General features: G+C 44.1%; 1 protein-coding gene across 2 annotated transcripts; it reads right to left on the reverse strand.

The window, feature by feature from the left end:
- Nucleotides 1–3776: 3776 nt before the first annotated feature.
- LRRC8A (leucine rich repeat containing 8 family, member A) lies at nt 3777–9485 on the reverse strand. Of its 2 annotated transcripts, XM_010012717.1 has the most exons (3): nt 9317–9485; nt 7329–9265; nt 3777–4274 (listed from the first exon to the last, which is right to left on the reverse strand). In XM_010012717.1, the coding sequence occupies exons 1-3, from the start codon at nt 9483–9485 to the stop codon at nt 3999–4001; spliced, it is 2382 nt and encodes a 793-aa protein (XP_010011019.1). In that variant the 3' UTR covers nt 3777–3998. The 2 variants fall into 2 exon arrangements, with proteins under 2 accessions (XP_010011019.1, XP_010011018.1); XM_010012716.1 differs by having other exon boundaries at nt 7329–9485.
- Nucleotides 9486–13766: the final 4281 nt, after the last annotated feature.

The following is a 13766-nucleotide window of genomic DNA, read 5'->3' on the forward strand; positions in this document are numbered from 1 at the left end:
GCAACAGAAAGCCACGTAATACTATTTATGGTAATGAACACCAAAAACTTGAAAATGAAGTGAGCTAATGATGTATATATGGTATTAAAAATAAAAAATGAGGTAGGAAATTACCAGGAAGTGACAATTAATACCAAAGAAACCACATCATGAAAGATACCTGTAACCATTCAGACTGGCAGAGAAAATGAATTCCAGTTGCTGAGTTAACTGGGGGGGACATAATAAAAGCAGAAAACAAGTTTAAACATAGCACAACTCCAGCTAACATTCCAGTGCATAGTTTCAGAGATGCAGCAATATTTAACACATTTCCAAGGTTTGGTATTCTTTGCCTTTCAGCTGGTTCAAAATAATTAGTTGCAATATATTACTTTTTGGGGTATTTAACAGGAAGAATAGAATTCCATTTTACTAACCTTTGGTCCTAATATGGGATGAGCATGCTCGTGATCTACAGGGGCTCCAAAAACTCATTCAGCTCAGAAGTGCTATTAAGGAAACAGTTGGTTTTAATTCAAGTTGTTGTCTGGTTTAGCAGCTAATAAATAATGTGGTTTGCTATTACTATAGTGCTTTGAAAAGCCTGTCAGAAGAACAAGACACTGACCAGACCATTGATTGTCTGCTTAGGTCGGAACATTTTCTCAACACACAGATCAGTGTCAGAAATAAAAGCCCTAAACTTTAGTTTAATAGAAACTTAAAGGAAAATATAATATACACTGATAGGATACTTGCAAGTGAGAAAAGATCGTTGATGTAAGCTCATCCCTCAAAGACTGAACAATCCAGATGTATGGGAAGTGGGTGACTCACTCTGCTGTGGGTTGAGTTTTGCAGCAGTCCTGAGCAGTAAACACATCCAGGACCTCACAGTTTAGACCCTATCCTTGAAGTTTTAAAGCTTCTTCCATCTCACTGTATGAGACTGATACGCTGGAATCTGTATCTATTCGAGGGAAGACCAAGAAGAACATATGAGGAGTAAATAATACGTATTGCTGTCTTGCAGAGTGGCAATGGATTTGTGTGCCATCCAATACAAGAAGTTATCAGCCTGCTCATCCCAATTTTGCCACACAGGAAGCTATCTCGAGCTTTAGCAGCCATGACTGAAAAGACTGAGCTTGGAATACTGTAAGAGGAGCAAAAAGCTAGTGTTTTCATGCATGCTCAAGACTGGCCTGTCTTGCAATTGCTTTACAGACCTCAGGTATAGGGCAGTCTCTACACAGCAAGCAGCAGCAGTATAGCTCTGTTATTGGATCAGAAGTTAAGAGACAGTCTCCCACTTCTAGCAGAATAGCCTCTTGTCCACTTGTCCTATGGACACACATGGCACTTCAGGAGGCTTGCAAGCTTCTAAAAGCACTGCAGCTGGCTTTCAGGAGCTGCTTATAGAAACCTCTAACCTAGCTGTGTAAAGGTTAGTTTGTATAACTAAGACCATACCTGGAATCAAGAGTCAAAGCACTCATCTATTATCTAGGCATACAGAAGAATCTGCCTCCTCCTGTAAGTTAGGTGAAAATCCTGTGAAGTGCTTTGCTCTTTCAGTCCTGCCTAATGTAAAAACACATGTTGTAAACCAGTTAGCCAGTAGACTAGAATTCAAAGGAGAGTTCAAGCCTCTATTCAGTAGCCATTACTCTCCAACCCTATTTTTTGGCACAGAGAAAGGGAGGAGAAGGGAGAGGGAAGACATTTCCTTCACCCTCCAAACAGCCCCAACACCCACCAGAAGGAACCGACTGGAAAACAGTATTACTGTAGTTAAACCTGAAGCCATTCCTGGTTTACTTCAGAAGCATTAAGCCCACCTAGCAATTTCTGACCTGTTGATCCAAAACGCTCATGCAAATAGAACAGGTATAATCCAATAAGCATCAGCATCAATACTTCCCCATCCTTTCAGCAGTGGCCCCATCTCTCACGCAATTTCAAGACATTAACCCTGTTAGAAACAAGAAGAGCTTTTACAGTACCCTGCCACCCAGAGATTCAATTATATTATTCGCTGGACTGTTTAAACTTCTCATAATGAATGGACTAAGGGAGGCAGAATTTACATCTTTCTTAAAAGCAGGTTTATAAACAGATCTTCTGGATTTTAACACAGCTTTATTTAAGCATCTGAACATCAACAAATCCAGAGCCCAGTTAACATTGTTCATGGTTTCAGCATGTTTTGTGTATATATATATTTCATATCTTACATCTGATGAAGAAATCCACAGCGTGCCTTATTACCCCAACATCCAAGGGATCACTACAATTTGCCAAGCCAGGGCATTTGTTGGCATCTTGTCCAGAAACCACTCTGGAGATGGCTGCAGTTTCCCCCCTTTTGTACACACAGGAGGCCTCCAGGCTTCTCATGCCTCAGCTTGCAGCACTCTACCTTGGAGCCAACCTGTTGGTCTGATGCAGAGTATTGCAACCAGGACCTGCAGGTCCATGAGCCTCCTTCTTCCTTCTGATGGAAAAGAGCAGACTTAGGGTGTATTGTAGGCACACCTTAACCACTCCACCTTAAGGACATGATTATCAGTAGCTATTACAAGTTATCTACCTCTGCCAGTGCAGAAGCTTGGGTCAGACAATACCAAACAGGTCAGACTTGTTTCAATAAAGACTGCTCTGTCCCAGGGATCTAGAAGAGCTCAGTCCACAGAGGATTCTCATACCGCTCCTTAACACTTGAGGGAATGAAAAGTGGAAGAAAAAGAAGGGCAGGTTTCTTTTCCAGCACCACGTTCAATCAGCATTAGCCTCTTATGTAGGTCAAGAGATGTCAGAGGACCTGACAGCTGCTGAAGTGAGGAAGACAACAGTAAAGCACAACCAAGCAGATCTGTAGACTGCATTCATGAAAAACACTGGCAAAGCCTCTAACAACTTAAGGGGAGGAAGGGGGGGAGTAAGAAGTGCAGAGGAAACCTGGGTATTCCTCTTTACTAACACCACCAACCCCAGGAGAGACCCCAACACACCGGCCAGTTGTATGTTCATATTTGATATGTGACAAAATACCAGGAATTTAAAAGTAGCTTAAAAACTTTAAAAGCCAGGTCCTGAAGCAACTCAATGCTTCGGGGAGAACAGATCAGACAGTCCAACTGCTTTTTATTCAGATCTTCTCCCACTTGCACTATAACCATCCATTTCAGAACAGGCTAAAGCTCTGGAATTATGTCAGTTAGTGCCTCCAGCACATCAGCTGGAGAATGATGCTATGTGATCCACTCATCAGCACAAGTGACTTGGAAGTGTTAAAATAGTGCAATCTTAAATGAGCAGATTTGGAGGGGGGGTTTGGTTCCTTCTCCAGAGGCAGAGGAGAAGGTGGGGAGTGCAAAGGGGAAAGAATTAGTAAAAAATAAAATAAAATAAAATCCTGCATTCAAGCTCATGTCCGAGATAAACTTATCCCCCAAATCCTAATGCCAGCATCAAGATAAAGTGAGCTGTTTGTATCCCATCCCACCCCACTGTAGGGCCTCACTCACTGAATCTCTGAGTCAGAGGGAGACAGTACCAAGTGTCACAGAGATGGAGGCTCAAGAGGTTTCCTAGTCTCTTGGTCTTTGCTTACAGGACACTGGACATTCTCAGTCCCTGACATGTATAAGCCCTATTTGGAGCAATGCAGCAATCCCCACATTTCATTTTCTCCTCCATTCAAAGGTCATTTCTTCTCAGCAGCACTATCCACCTCATCCCACTTCCTGTCCAGAAGAACAGCAACACCTCCTGCTCCCACTGGCCCTTGCTCAGAGGCCAACTAATCTGTTTTGATCCTCATCCTGATCCCAAGCTTCCCCCATCCCGCATCTGAGGCAAGAAGCAGCCTCAGAGTCATGTTTATTCAGGGACTCCTTGGCTAGTCTGGTAGTGATCAGAGGGGAGAAAGGGAAGGATCTGGGGAAAAGGGGACTGGAATGGCCTTTTGTTTCCTTCTAGCTGGTCAGAGGCTTTTCCCTTTTTTCAGGGCTTCAAGCTTGCTCTTTGTCTGCCCTCCACAGCCGCTCTTTGACTTCCAAGGGCAGTGTGTTGAACAAGTCCTCCTCTACCACAAGCCCACTGCGTTTCAGCAGAGGACATTCCCCCAGCTCCACAGGCAGGCACTCCAAGCGGTTCCCTCGTAGTTCTATCTGTGAGAGGTTTGTGAGCTCTCCAACCCGGGATGGAAGTGACTGCAACACATTGTTTCCCAGGTTCAATGTTCTCAGCTTCCTGCACTGGAACAGCTCCGGTGGGAGACTCTCAATCTGGAAAAAATAAATCAAATCAATCAGTCATAGGCAAAGTCACCAGCAAACAGAGGTGCCCATGAGAGACCTAAAAGCCCATGTAACACTTAAGGTTTACAGAGCACATGGTTTTGATCATATACTTCTCCTTCAAGTGAGCTCCTGCTTTCAACCACACAGACTGTTCCCATAGTAAAAGCCATTCCACCACGGCTGTATGGATTCCTCTTCCAGACACTGCATTAGAGATCAGCAATGATGGTGGCTAAAACAGAAGACATCACCAAGGACAGAACTAGACAACCAGAAACCTGCTGACAGTTGACTTATACTGTTACATGCTCTCTCCATCCCAAACCCTTTATATCATCATTAGACCATAGCTCCTTTGCTTTAAGCAGCCATTGTACACTGGTATCATACTGAACACCATAAAGACTGGATTTAGTCCAGACTCTTAGCTTGGCTGTAATAAGAACGAAGGCTACATGGGTACAATCTCCAGGCCCTGAGAACTGGGACTATTCTTCCATCATTTCTGCAGGGCTTTGAAATGTCACAATGACTTTCTAAGCTCCAAAGCACAGGGGGTTTTGACAATGACAAAATGCAACAAAAGCCCATGAAGGCACCACCTCCTTCATGTATCCATGAGTCACTAATTTAGTAAAGCTTATTTTAATAGCCCAGTCCTCCCAAAGAATTTCTAGGAAAATGACATGGCTTAGGTTTAACCAACACCAGGCTAGAAACTATATGTAGCAATTCAGTATTCTCCCCTTAATTCCAACTCTCAATTTGGAGGCTGTCATTTGCCTTTAAATGGAACCATATCCTTTCTAAAAACTTAAGTTATGCATGATATCATTCATGGCTAAATTAGACTGTAATGAGTTCTGAATGAGACGGAGTCCAAGGAAAAGCCAAAATGAAACCAGACCAATGAAAGACACTTCAGTCATTGTTACTGTCGAGTGTTTTGCAAACAGCAACATGCAATCAAATGATCACAGACTCTTGAAAATAATGGTGTTATTTGAGGGACAAGTATTGGTTTAGGAAGGAAGCAATGTGCTATAATACAGCCTGCTTCCCAGAATGGTACACCAGTACCAGCCAGCTCCAGAAGTGTCTATTTGCTAAGAATGCTGAGCAAGGAAAGGACATTGGAAATGCCAGTCCTACCAGTGCTTGTGTTTCTTGCTGTCACTGTTCACTGTAAGCAACCAGGCTGTTAGAGCCCCAGGGCAACTGTGGCACCTGCAGAGGCTGCAAGAAACTTAACTGTTTACCTGGGTCCTCCCCACCTTTTGCTTCAGAACAGACTGGAGAGGAGGCTGCTGCAGCCTTCCTGTTGCATTAGCATTTTTTTTTCGGAGGGAAATGGGTGGTGCCACACTATGCTGCAGAAAATGGAGCTGCCTCTAACTCCTTTCATCCAAGAGATGCTCCACCCCAAAACTGCAGAGGATACACTGCAGATTAACCCGCAGGAAGCTCTGCAATGAAGGTTGCCAGAAGATAAATGGTGCGGAATTACCTGAGTTCTGAAGAGTATCTTAAGAATCTTTAAGAGTCCCTCATGTTTGGTTAACACCATCCTCAAACTGTCCATATCAGCCCCACTTGTCCCAAGAAAGTATTTTGGGTTTTAATTTAATAGGAAATGATGTGTGCAGACCAGGAAGTTTACCAGAGCTTCAGGCACCCATACAAACAGAGACACAGTCATCCAGTCTATCAGTGCTGGGAAAACCAGGTAAGCAGCTAATAAACTGGGATAGCCAAAGGGGTGCTGCTTGTCTGCCGCTACTCTTCAGGGGTAGAACACTGAACTGAACTTCCAGACACTAACTTCAGAATGCTGACTGGAGTTTTAGTAACCCTGTGTAACACTGAACTCCATTAGCAATTAAATCCTTGATTTGAGAGCATTTCCCCTGTGAATAGCCAAATCATACTGCAGCTGCTCTGCCTGCCTCTCACAAGGCAATTTGACAATGTTCAGTTATTAATATACCTTGCCAACACCAGTGAGGATCTTGATACATAGCAGTGAAAACCAGGAGTGCTCCAGGACAATTCTACTGCATGTTCCCAGAAGAACCCAAAAGCCACTAATTAGATCTGTCTGTAATTTGTAGTTATGTTACAGCCTTTTGCAACTCCAGGTGGTAATAAACTCCAAGAGAAAAAGAGCCTCCCAGGAATTTGCAGACAGAATGAATGAAAGCTTCAGCAAGCCAGTCAGCTCAGTACATCTGTGCAGTCACGGACTGATCTTTGTGATACACATGGTAAATGAAGTCTCCTTAATCCACAAACACAGGAACAAGGATTTAGGAAAAAACATGGGTACAGTTTGCTTTAAGCAAATAAACACCCTCCAACACAAGCCAAGAAACAACTTGTGGTAATCAGGCAGCACAGAACACTTGGTCATCCCCTATCTGCCCTGTGCTTAGACAGACTTAATCAGCTAAGGCTTAGACTTAACCTATCTGGGATTACACAAGAAAATCCACAGCCATCATGCTGAGGCATAGCAAGGTGCCATCGTATTTTCTCCCCCCTGAAAAATCAAGGAATTGCCACAGTTCACACACTCACATCTTGATAAACCCGGTTTAGCTCACTCTGCCTTGAATAAGGACACTGCAGAAGATTGCTTTGCTCTCTCCAAAGTCACATTAAGCTGCACACAGACTGCCCTAGATGGCTGCTGCCACAGTGTATGTACATGACTGAAGTACGTCAACTGCATATTTCTAGATCAAGACTACAGTTTCTCAGACCTCTGTTTTAAATCCAGAACTGGCGTCAATCTCGAGACTACCTGCTTCCAACTGCAGAGGAACAACTGACAGCCAGGATTTCTAAACAGCCTCCAAAAGACACTTAGAAGAAATGCTAGAGAACAAGGGCTGCTCAAAGACCCTGGAGTTATTTGCAATGTCTTGCCTTAGATAAACCCCTCAGAGAAACAAAAGCTTGAGAATTTAAATAGAACAGCAGAGCCAGGAGGATTTCACACACCATTGTAGCATATTTAAACACACAGGTAACACTTACCCTGTTGGCTGTCACAGCCAGATTCTGCAGGTTTTGAAGAAGTCCAACATCTGGTGGTATAAAAGTCAAGTTGTTGTGGCTGAGATCCAAATAGCGAAGTTTCCGGCAATAGAAGAGCTGGGTGGGGATCTTCTCTATCTTGTTACGGTTCAGGTAGAGGCGTTCTAAGTTGGTGAGGTTGCCTATCTGCATGGGGATGTAGGCAATGTGGTTGTACCACAACTTAAGGCAAGTGAGACGATGTAAGTGCTGGAAGCTGATGATCTCCTCAATGGTCTTTAGGTTATTGTCCTTCAGGTCTATCTCCTGCAGATTGTGGAGGCTAAAGATAGAGTGAGGAATGCGTTCCAAGTCACAACGGATTAGCTCAAGCTCTGTCAAATTGACCATTTTCTTAAGGCTGTTGAGAACAATAAGCTTGGTGCCCTCATTGTTGATGGAAAGCTTCTGAAGATGCACACCAACATCTGTCACCACCTGTGGCAGCTTGGTGAGGTTACTCTTCAACCTCAACACCTTCAGCCTCTTCAGTTCCCTCAAGCCATCTATCACAATGTACCGGTTGTTTTCAGCACTCAAATTCCCTGTCAAGTGAAGCTCCTCTAGTGTCTTCAGGCTATAAATCCAAAGAGGAATCTCCTTAATGTCTGTGAACTTGATGTGGAGAGACTTCAAATTCTCCCTTAAGAAGGCAAGAGCTGGAGCCTCAATTTTGGCAGCTGTGTGGTAGAGCCACAGTTCCTTAAGGCTGGTGAGCTGAGCAATGCTTGGGGGAATAGTGACATCGGGGATAAGCTCCAGCTTCAAGACCTCTAACTCAATGAGGTCAAAAACCGTGTCAGGGATGCCACTCAACATGAAAAGATGCAGTTCCAGCTTATCCTGGGAGTTCTTGGTGATCCTCTGGCGCAGCTTCTCCAAAGTCCACTCATTGTTGAGGTTCAGCTGCCGCAGCTTGTTCTCACTCACCTCCGACAGAAAGACAGCGAAGCGCTTGGAGTAGAGGGGGTCATACTGATCGATCAGATGGAGCATAAAAGCAAAGTCATTTTTCACATCAGGGATGTCACTGTAACTGCTCTCCTCCCGGATGGACTCAAAGGAGTATTTCTTGAGTGATCGCCTCAACATCCACCACAGTGTGTACATGCAGATCAAGCCATAGAATATCACCAGACTGATGTAGAAAGAGGCCAAAATCTTGAAAAGAGTGGCTAAAGGATGAGCACAGCGGTACATCCTGTAGCCAGTCAAGCTCTCAATGTCCACTTTACAGTCAACATCAAAGGTTATGTTGTTGACATAGTAAACAGTATAGCAGATGATCAGAATGAACTTGATCACTTTGATGATGGTCTGTCTCATGTACAGGCGATAAACTATATCTCCCTCTTCAACGTGCGTGCGGAACTTCTTCACTTTCTCAAAGAGTGCTTTGGCCTGTTCACCCTCCTTCTTGTCCAAGACACCAGTTTCAGACCGGTCCACAATCCCTTGCTCAATTCGAGACTTTGTTCTCTGCAGCATGGGGACAGTGGCTTCCACATCCTCACTGACTGTGGAGGATTTCTTGTCCATTGAGCCATTCATTTTCCCAAATGCTGGCTTGGTATCACTCTCTTCCACCACTGTCTCAGATAACGCCCTTGTTGTCCATGGAGAGTCAAAACACTTAAGCAAAATAGACACGAAATGCTCCAGCTTGGAGCTGGTCCTTGGGAATTTGAACCAGAAGTTGCTACATGCCAGGAAGATGAGAGTATGTAGCAGCACCAGATAAGGAAAATACTTGGCAAACCAGTGAAGACGGTTCTCATAACACACCGCATCCACATAGTTATACTGGTGCCGGTCCAAATCGTATCGTATCCCCGTAGGCCCTATATCAGTAGAGGGAACAAGATTAGAGTTATAGTAGGTACGCTCCGGGGTGGCAGCTGTCCAACCTCTGACTGAGTCATTGCAAGAGTCTTTGGTAATCCATTTACAGGGCAGGCAAATCATTTTGTCCTGGGTGACCTGAAGTGTCCCTCCAAACACTGCAATCATCAGCATCACTATGGAGATGTAGTCGGTGAAGACATCCCACCATGGCTTCAGGATGCGGTACGCGGGCTGGGTGTCAGCAAAGTAGCGCAGCTCAGTGACTGGAATCATGATTCACCTGAAAGGAAACCAGAAGCAGCATTATCAGCTTCAACTGCTTTGTTCTGCTTTTCAACAGAGCATCAGAAAAATCATGGTAAGTGCTGGCACAGCAAAACTGGAATTAGATGAGACCCAATTTCAAGTCACTTGGAAACAAATGAATGAGGCTTCTTGTGAGTAATTTGCTACAGCTGAGGCTGGTTTGTTGCTGTCTTCCCTGACAGATGAATTGTCACAAAACATCAGAACTGCTCCTTATCATTAGCAGTCTGTGGAGCAAGACATTCACACTTAAAGAAAGCTCACAGGACAGACTTAAGCTACCATGGCCAGACCAGTATTTGGCAGTTTACTGGTTTTATCTAGAGATTTTATTTCAGGGATGAAGGAGTTTGCCAACACTGTTAGAAGTGATAAAACCCACACACAGAGCATAGCTGTCATGAGTTTGATGCTGGTTTGACAAAGCTAGAAAATAAGTCTGTATTCTCAAACCCTAGGGGCGAGGAAGAGGATTTACTTACAATATATTGTACTTCCTAGAACCACTGCATTGATGCAACTCAACATCACACTGACAAAGCAAGCTGGAAAAGAGAACAAAGTTGCCCAATATCATGACTTTTCCTTCCATGTAAGTAGTTTTGGCTTCCCTCCTTTGCATTCTCCAAGGAAAGATTAGTTCCATGCCCTCTGACAGATTCAGCACTGAAATCCTGTAACATCTGCTCTTTGCCTTATTTACTTTAGAATTAGCGGAAAGGGGAGACAGACTTAAAAGAGTTTACTTCCCTGACCAACCACTCCCACCTTGAGTTCATCTCAGCTGGGATTTAAGTGTCACAAAGGAAATCAAAAGGTTCTGGGAAGCAGAGGCCTTATGGCAGTGCTTGTTCTGTTCTTCAGACTTCCACATGAAACCAAGCACATTCTTCAGCAAGTCAGAGAAAGCCCGGAAGCCAGGCTGATCCAGGAATAACTGAGCTCACAAAATTCCCCTGACAGGCAACGAAAGCAAAGAACATGAAGTTATCGTAACTTGTTCTAATGATGGTGGAAAAGAGGTCATAACACATCATACTTGCTAACAAAGTTCAGGAGTATGACAACATTTAATCATGTTTCCCCGACCCACAAGGTATCATTTGTTCAGACAGTGTCAACAAGTCCTGGGAGTTCTGTAAGGTTGACAGCAGGTTTCTACATAGCACTGGCTGGGAGAAAGCTTTCTCTGACAACTGGGGTGCCCACACCACCCAATCTGGTAGAATTCAAGTCTGCACTTAAAATGAACTTCCAGCACAGAGCTGCAAAGGAAGTCCTACCTAATATGAACTCAAAAAGCACCACATTCCCCCAAGATACTAAATATGGAACTCTAGTCCCTGGTTTGCTGCTTACAACAATAAGTGGTAAAATGCCAGCTTTGACTCAGTGTGACTTGCTAAGGCTGCAAGCAACTAGAGGTGGTAGATTGAAAGATGACAGTCATCTCTGAAGAAGTGTTCGCCCTTCTGCCCGTCCAGTCCCAACACTACATTTGTCCATCGCAAAAGAGACTGGGGTAACTCTACAAGCAAATTATTATTTTTTGGAGTGAGGAATTTTGAGAGAAAAATGGAATTACCTGTTCTGGAAGCTCAGAAAAACAAGCAGAACAGAAAATAAACTGATTTATCAGCCAGTGAACTCATACAATCTTGGTACAAGATGCAGAAGAAAGGGATGAAAATAGCCATATACAGCACTGTGTGAAAAACCTACTGTTCTGGCTGCAGAGCACTACTGAAGTGGCTGGCGTGTCTCTGCAGAATGGACTGCATTGAGCGTATTAGGGCAGGAGGATTTACACATTCACAGGGAGAGGGAAGAACAGGCAAAACTTCTGAACAGCATCTGAGCAGCTAGAATAAGAGGAGTGACAAGATGTTCAGAGCCCTCCAAGTCCTGATGCTTGTTTGCTGCAAGGCCTTTCAGCCATGCCTCAGCTTCCTTCTCTGAATACATCCACCTCAGGGAGGAGAGTCCATGGAAACTCTTCAGAGGCACCAAACCAGGATATATACATGATTTCTTGTGCGTGTACTTTGTTTGTTTTGTTAGGACCCTGCTACATCAGGCTAGGAAAACAAGACAATTCGTAGAGAAACCAGGAAGTTCAGCTACTGGAACATTTCAGAGCCAGGACAGGACCACAGACATACTGCTGGACTACAAGGGAAAACAAAGAAGACAAGAACAACTTGCCCTCTCTGTCACTCTCTGCATCCCTCCCACTGGAACCAGACTGAGGGAGCAGAGTCCTGCACTTCTACAGTCCAAATAAGAGAAAGCCTGGAGAGCTTTGCAAAAAGGCTACTGCAGTTATCTGCTGAAACACTTAACTTTGACATGGCTTAGCTTCCGAAATCCAACTATGCTTGCAGGTCAGCAAAGCTTCAGCTCTACCAGACTCATAACCCAGGGGAGGCTTTGAGAGCCAGAGGTCTCACTACACAGGACCTTAAGGCTGCATGAGAGTCCAACAGCAGTCTCCCAGCAAGTACACATCTTAAACACTCTTGCCAGATATGATGGAAAGCTTTTATAGCGACTCCTTCTAAACTACATCTAAGAGGTAACAAATGCTGACATACCATCCACTGCTCTCCATAAACACTGTGCCAGATCCTCTTTTCTTTTCAGGAACATGCAGTGAAAACACCAATGCTGTTCATAAAAACTGGTCCCTATGTAAACAATTCCTTACTCCTCCTACCCCCACAATGAGGAAAAAAAATTCTTATATATTTATCTCTTTCCTCCCACCTCCAAAGCTTCATGACTCTCGGTAGGGAAACTTGTGCAGGCATTTTCAAGGTCTTTCATAGTTACTCCTAGAAGTAACTGAAACAGAGAAGATCTCTTCAGGAATTGGGGTCTCATGGCATTTGCAGCCTTGAGCTGTAGTGCTGGGCTGCTAGTTTTGTCCAATCCAGGAAATGCCTAATTTCTTCTCATAAGAAATCAACTTTGTGCTTACTTTGATTTGTATCTCAAGACAGCTAGGAAGGAAACCAAAAAGAAATCAGCACAGCAAGCTCCCTAATTCTGTTTACTAGTTATACGGGGTAAGAAATTTTCCTTTACATTGTGCACCTCCAAGACAGCTATCCCACGATAGTCTTTTACAGCTCAGTGTCAGCAATTAAACTGCGGTAGGGCGGAGCAGGAAATCTGCCTTCCAGCAACAATGACAGGGTCACTGGAGGAAGAAAAGGATATTCACATCAAAGTCCCCACTCCTCCTGGCAACAGTGGAGACCCTGCTCAAGTCCCAGAAAAAGAACAATTAAACTGGGGCCACCTCTACAGAAGCTGGATTTTGCCATGTCTGTCTTAGTCCCAGCATCTGCAGTAAAAACGAAAATTGCCCATGAAAAGCTTGAGAAGGCAGGTGGGAAAGTTGCATCCCTCCTCACCCAGATTTCCCATGCATGCAATCCATTTCTGGACCATGAAAGACTGTTCTGCCCCAAGACGCAAACGTCATCTTTATTTTGTGGACACCATTTTGCAATCATTTTAGAACGTGATTCTTGTTGCAACACTCTTCCTTCTGGAGAAGACCAAGCAGTTTTGCTGCTGGGGTTGACGAAAACAGCAGATTAACTGCAAGATGTCAGATTCTCAGGTGCCATCTCTGTCACTTGACACTACCCTGTGGGGTGGGATTCTTCCTATCAAGACTGTGATTCCAACCACTATACAGAAACCAAGCAGGTAGCTGGAACACAGACCCTCACAACAAGAACACAGGCAGCAGAACAGAACAATTTACATGGAGGATATTATTCTGGCATAGGACTAGGAATAAACCTTGAGTGAAGACAGCTGGCCAAAAATAGAGTTACCTTGTGACCAAGACCAGACCAAGCTCCACAGGACCAGCAAGCATACTGCAGTGGTTCCAAGCTTCTGCTTGAACTCAGGAGTTGAACTCCAGCATGCTTTGTCAGCGGGAAAGCATTTATAGTGAAGAAGTTTCATTTGCTAAGACACTTCTGTCATGCAGCCTCACTAAAGGTGGAGCACAGAACACATGAACTGAGTGAAGGAGTTTATAGACAGGAACAGTCATAACTGGAAAGGAAGTACTGTGCCAGAGCAGTCTTTGTAAAGCAGGACCCAAGCTCATTCTTGTATGCTTCAAGTTGCAGAACTTCCCAGTTGGAGCTCAGAAATAGGCAACTTGCTTACGCTACAGTTAACTGCTGCATGGAAGGCATCAATACTTAGATTTTGAAAGAG

This window comes from Nestor notabilis, unplaced genomic scaffold (assembly GCF_000696875.1).
Source record: "Nestor notabilis isolate BGI_N333 unplaced genomic scaffold, ASM69687v1 scaffold25514, whole genome shotgun sequence".
In the NCBI taxonomy this organism is placed as follows: domain Eukaryota; kingdom Metazoa; phylum Chordata; class Aves; order Psittaciformes; family Psittacidae; genus Nestor; species Nestor notabilis.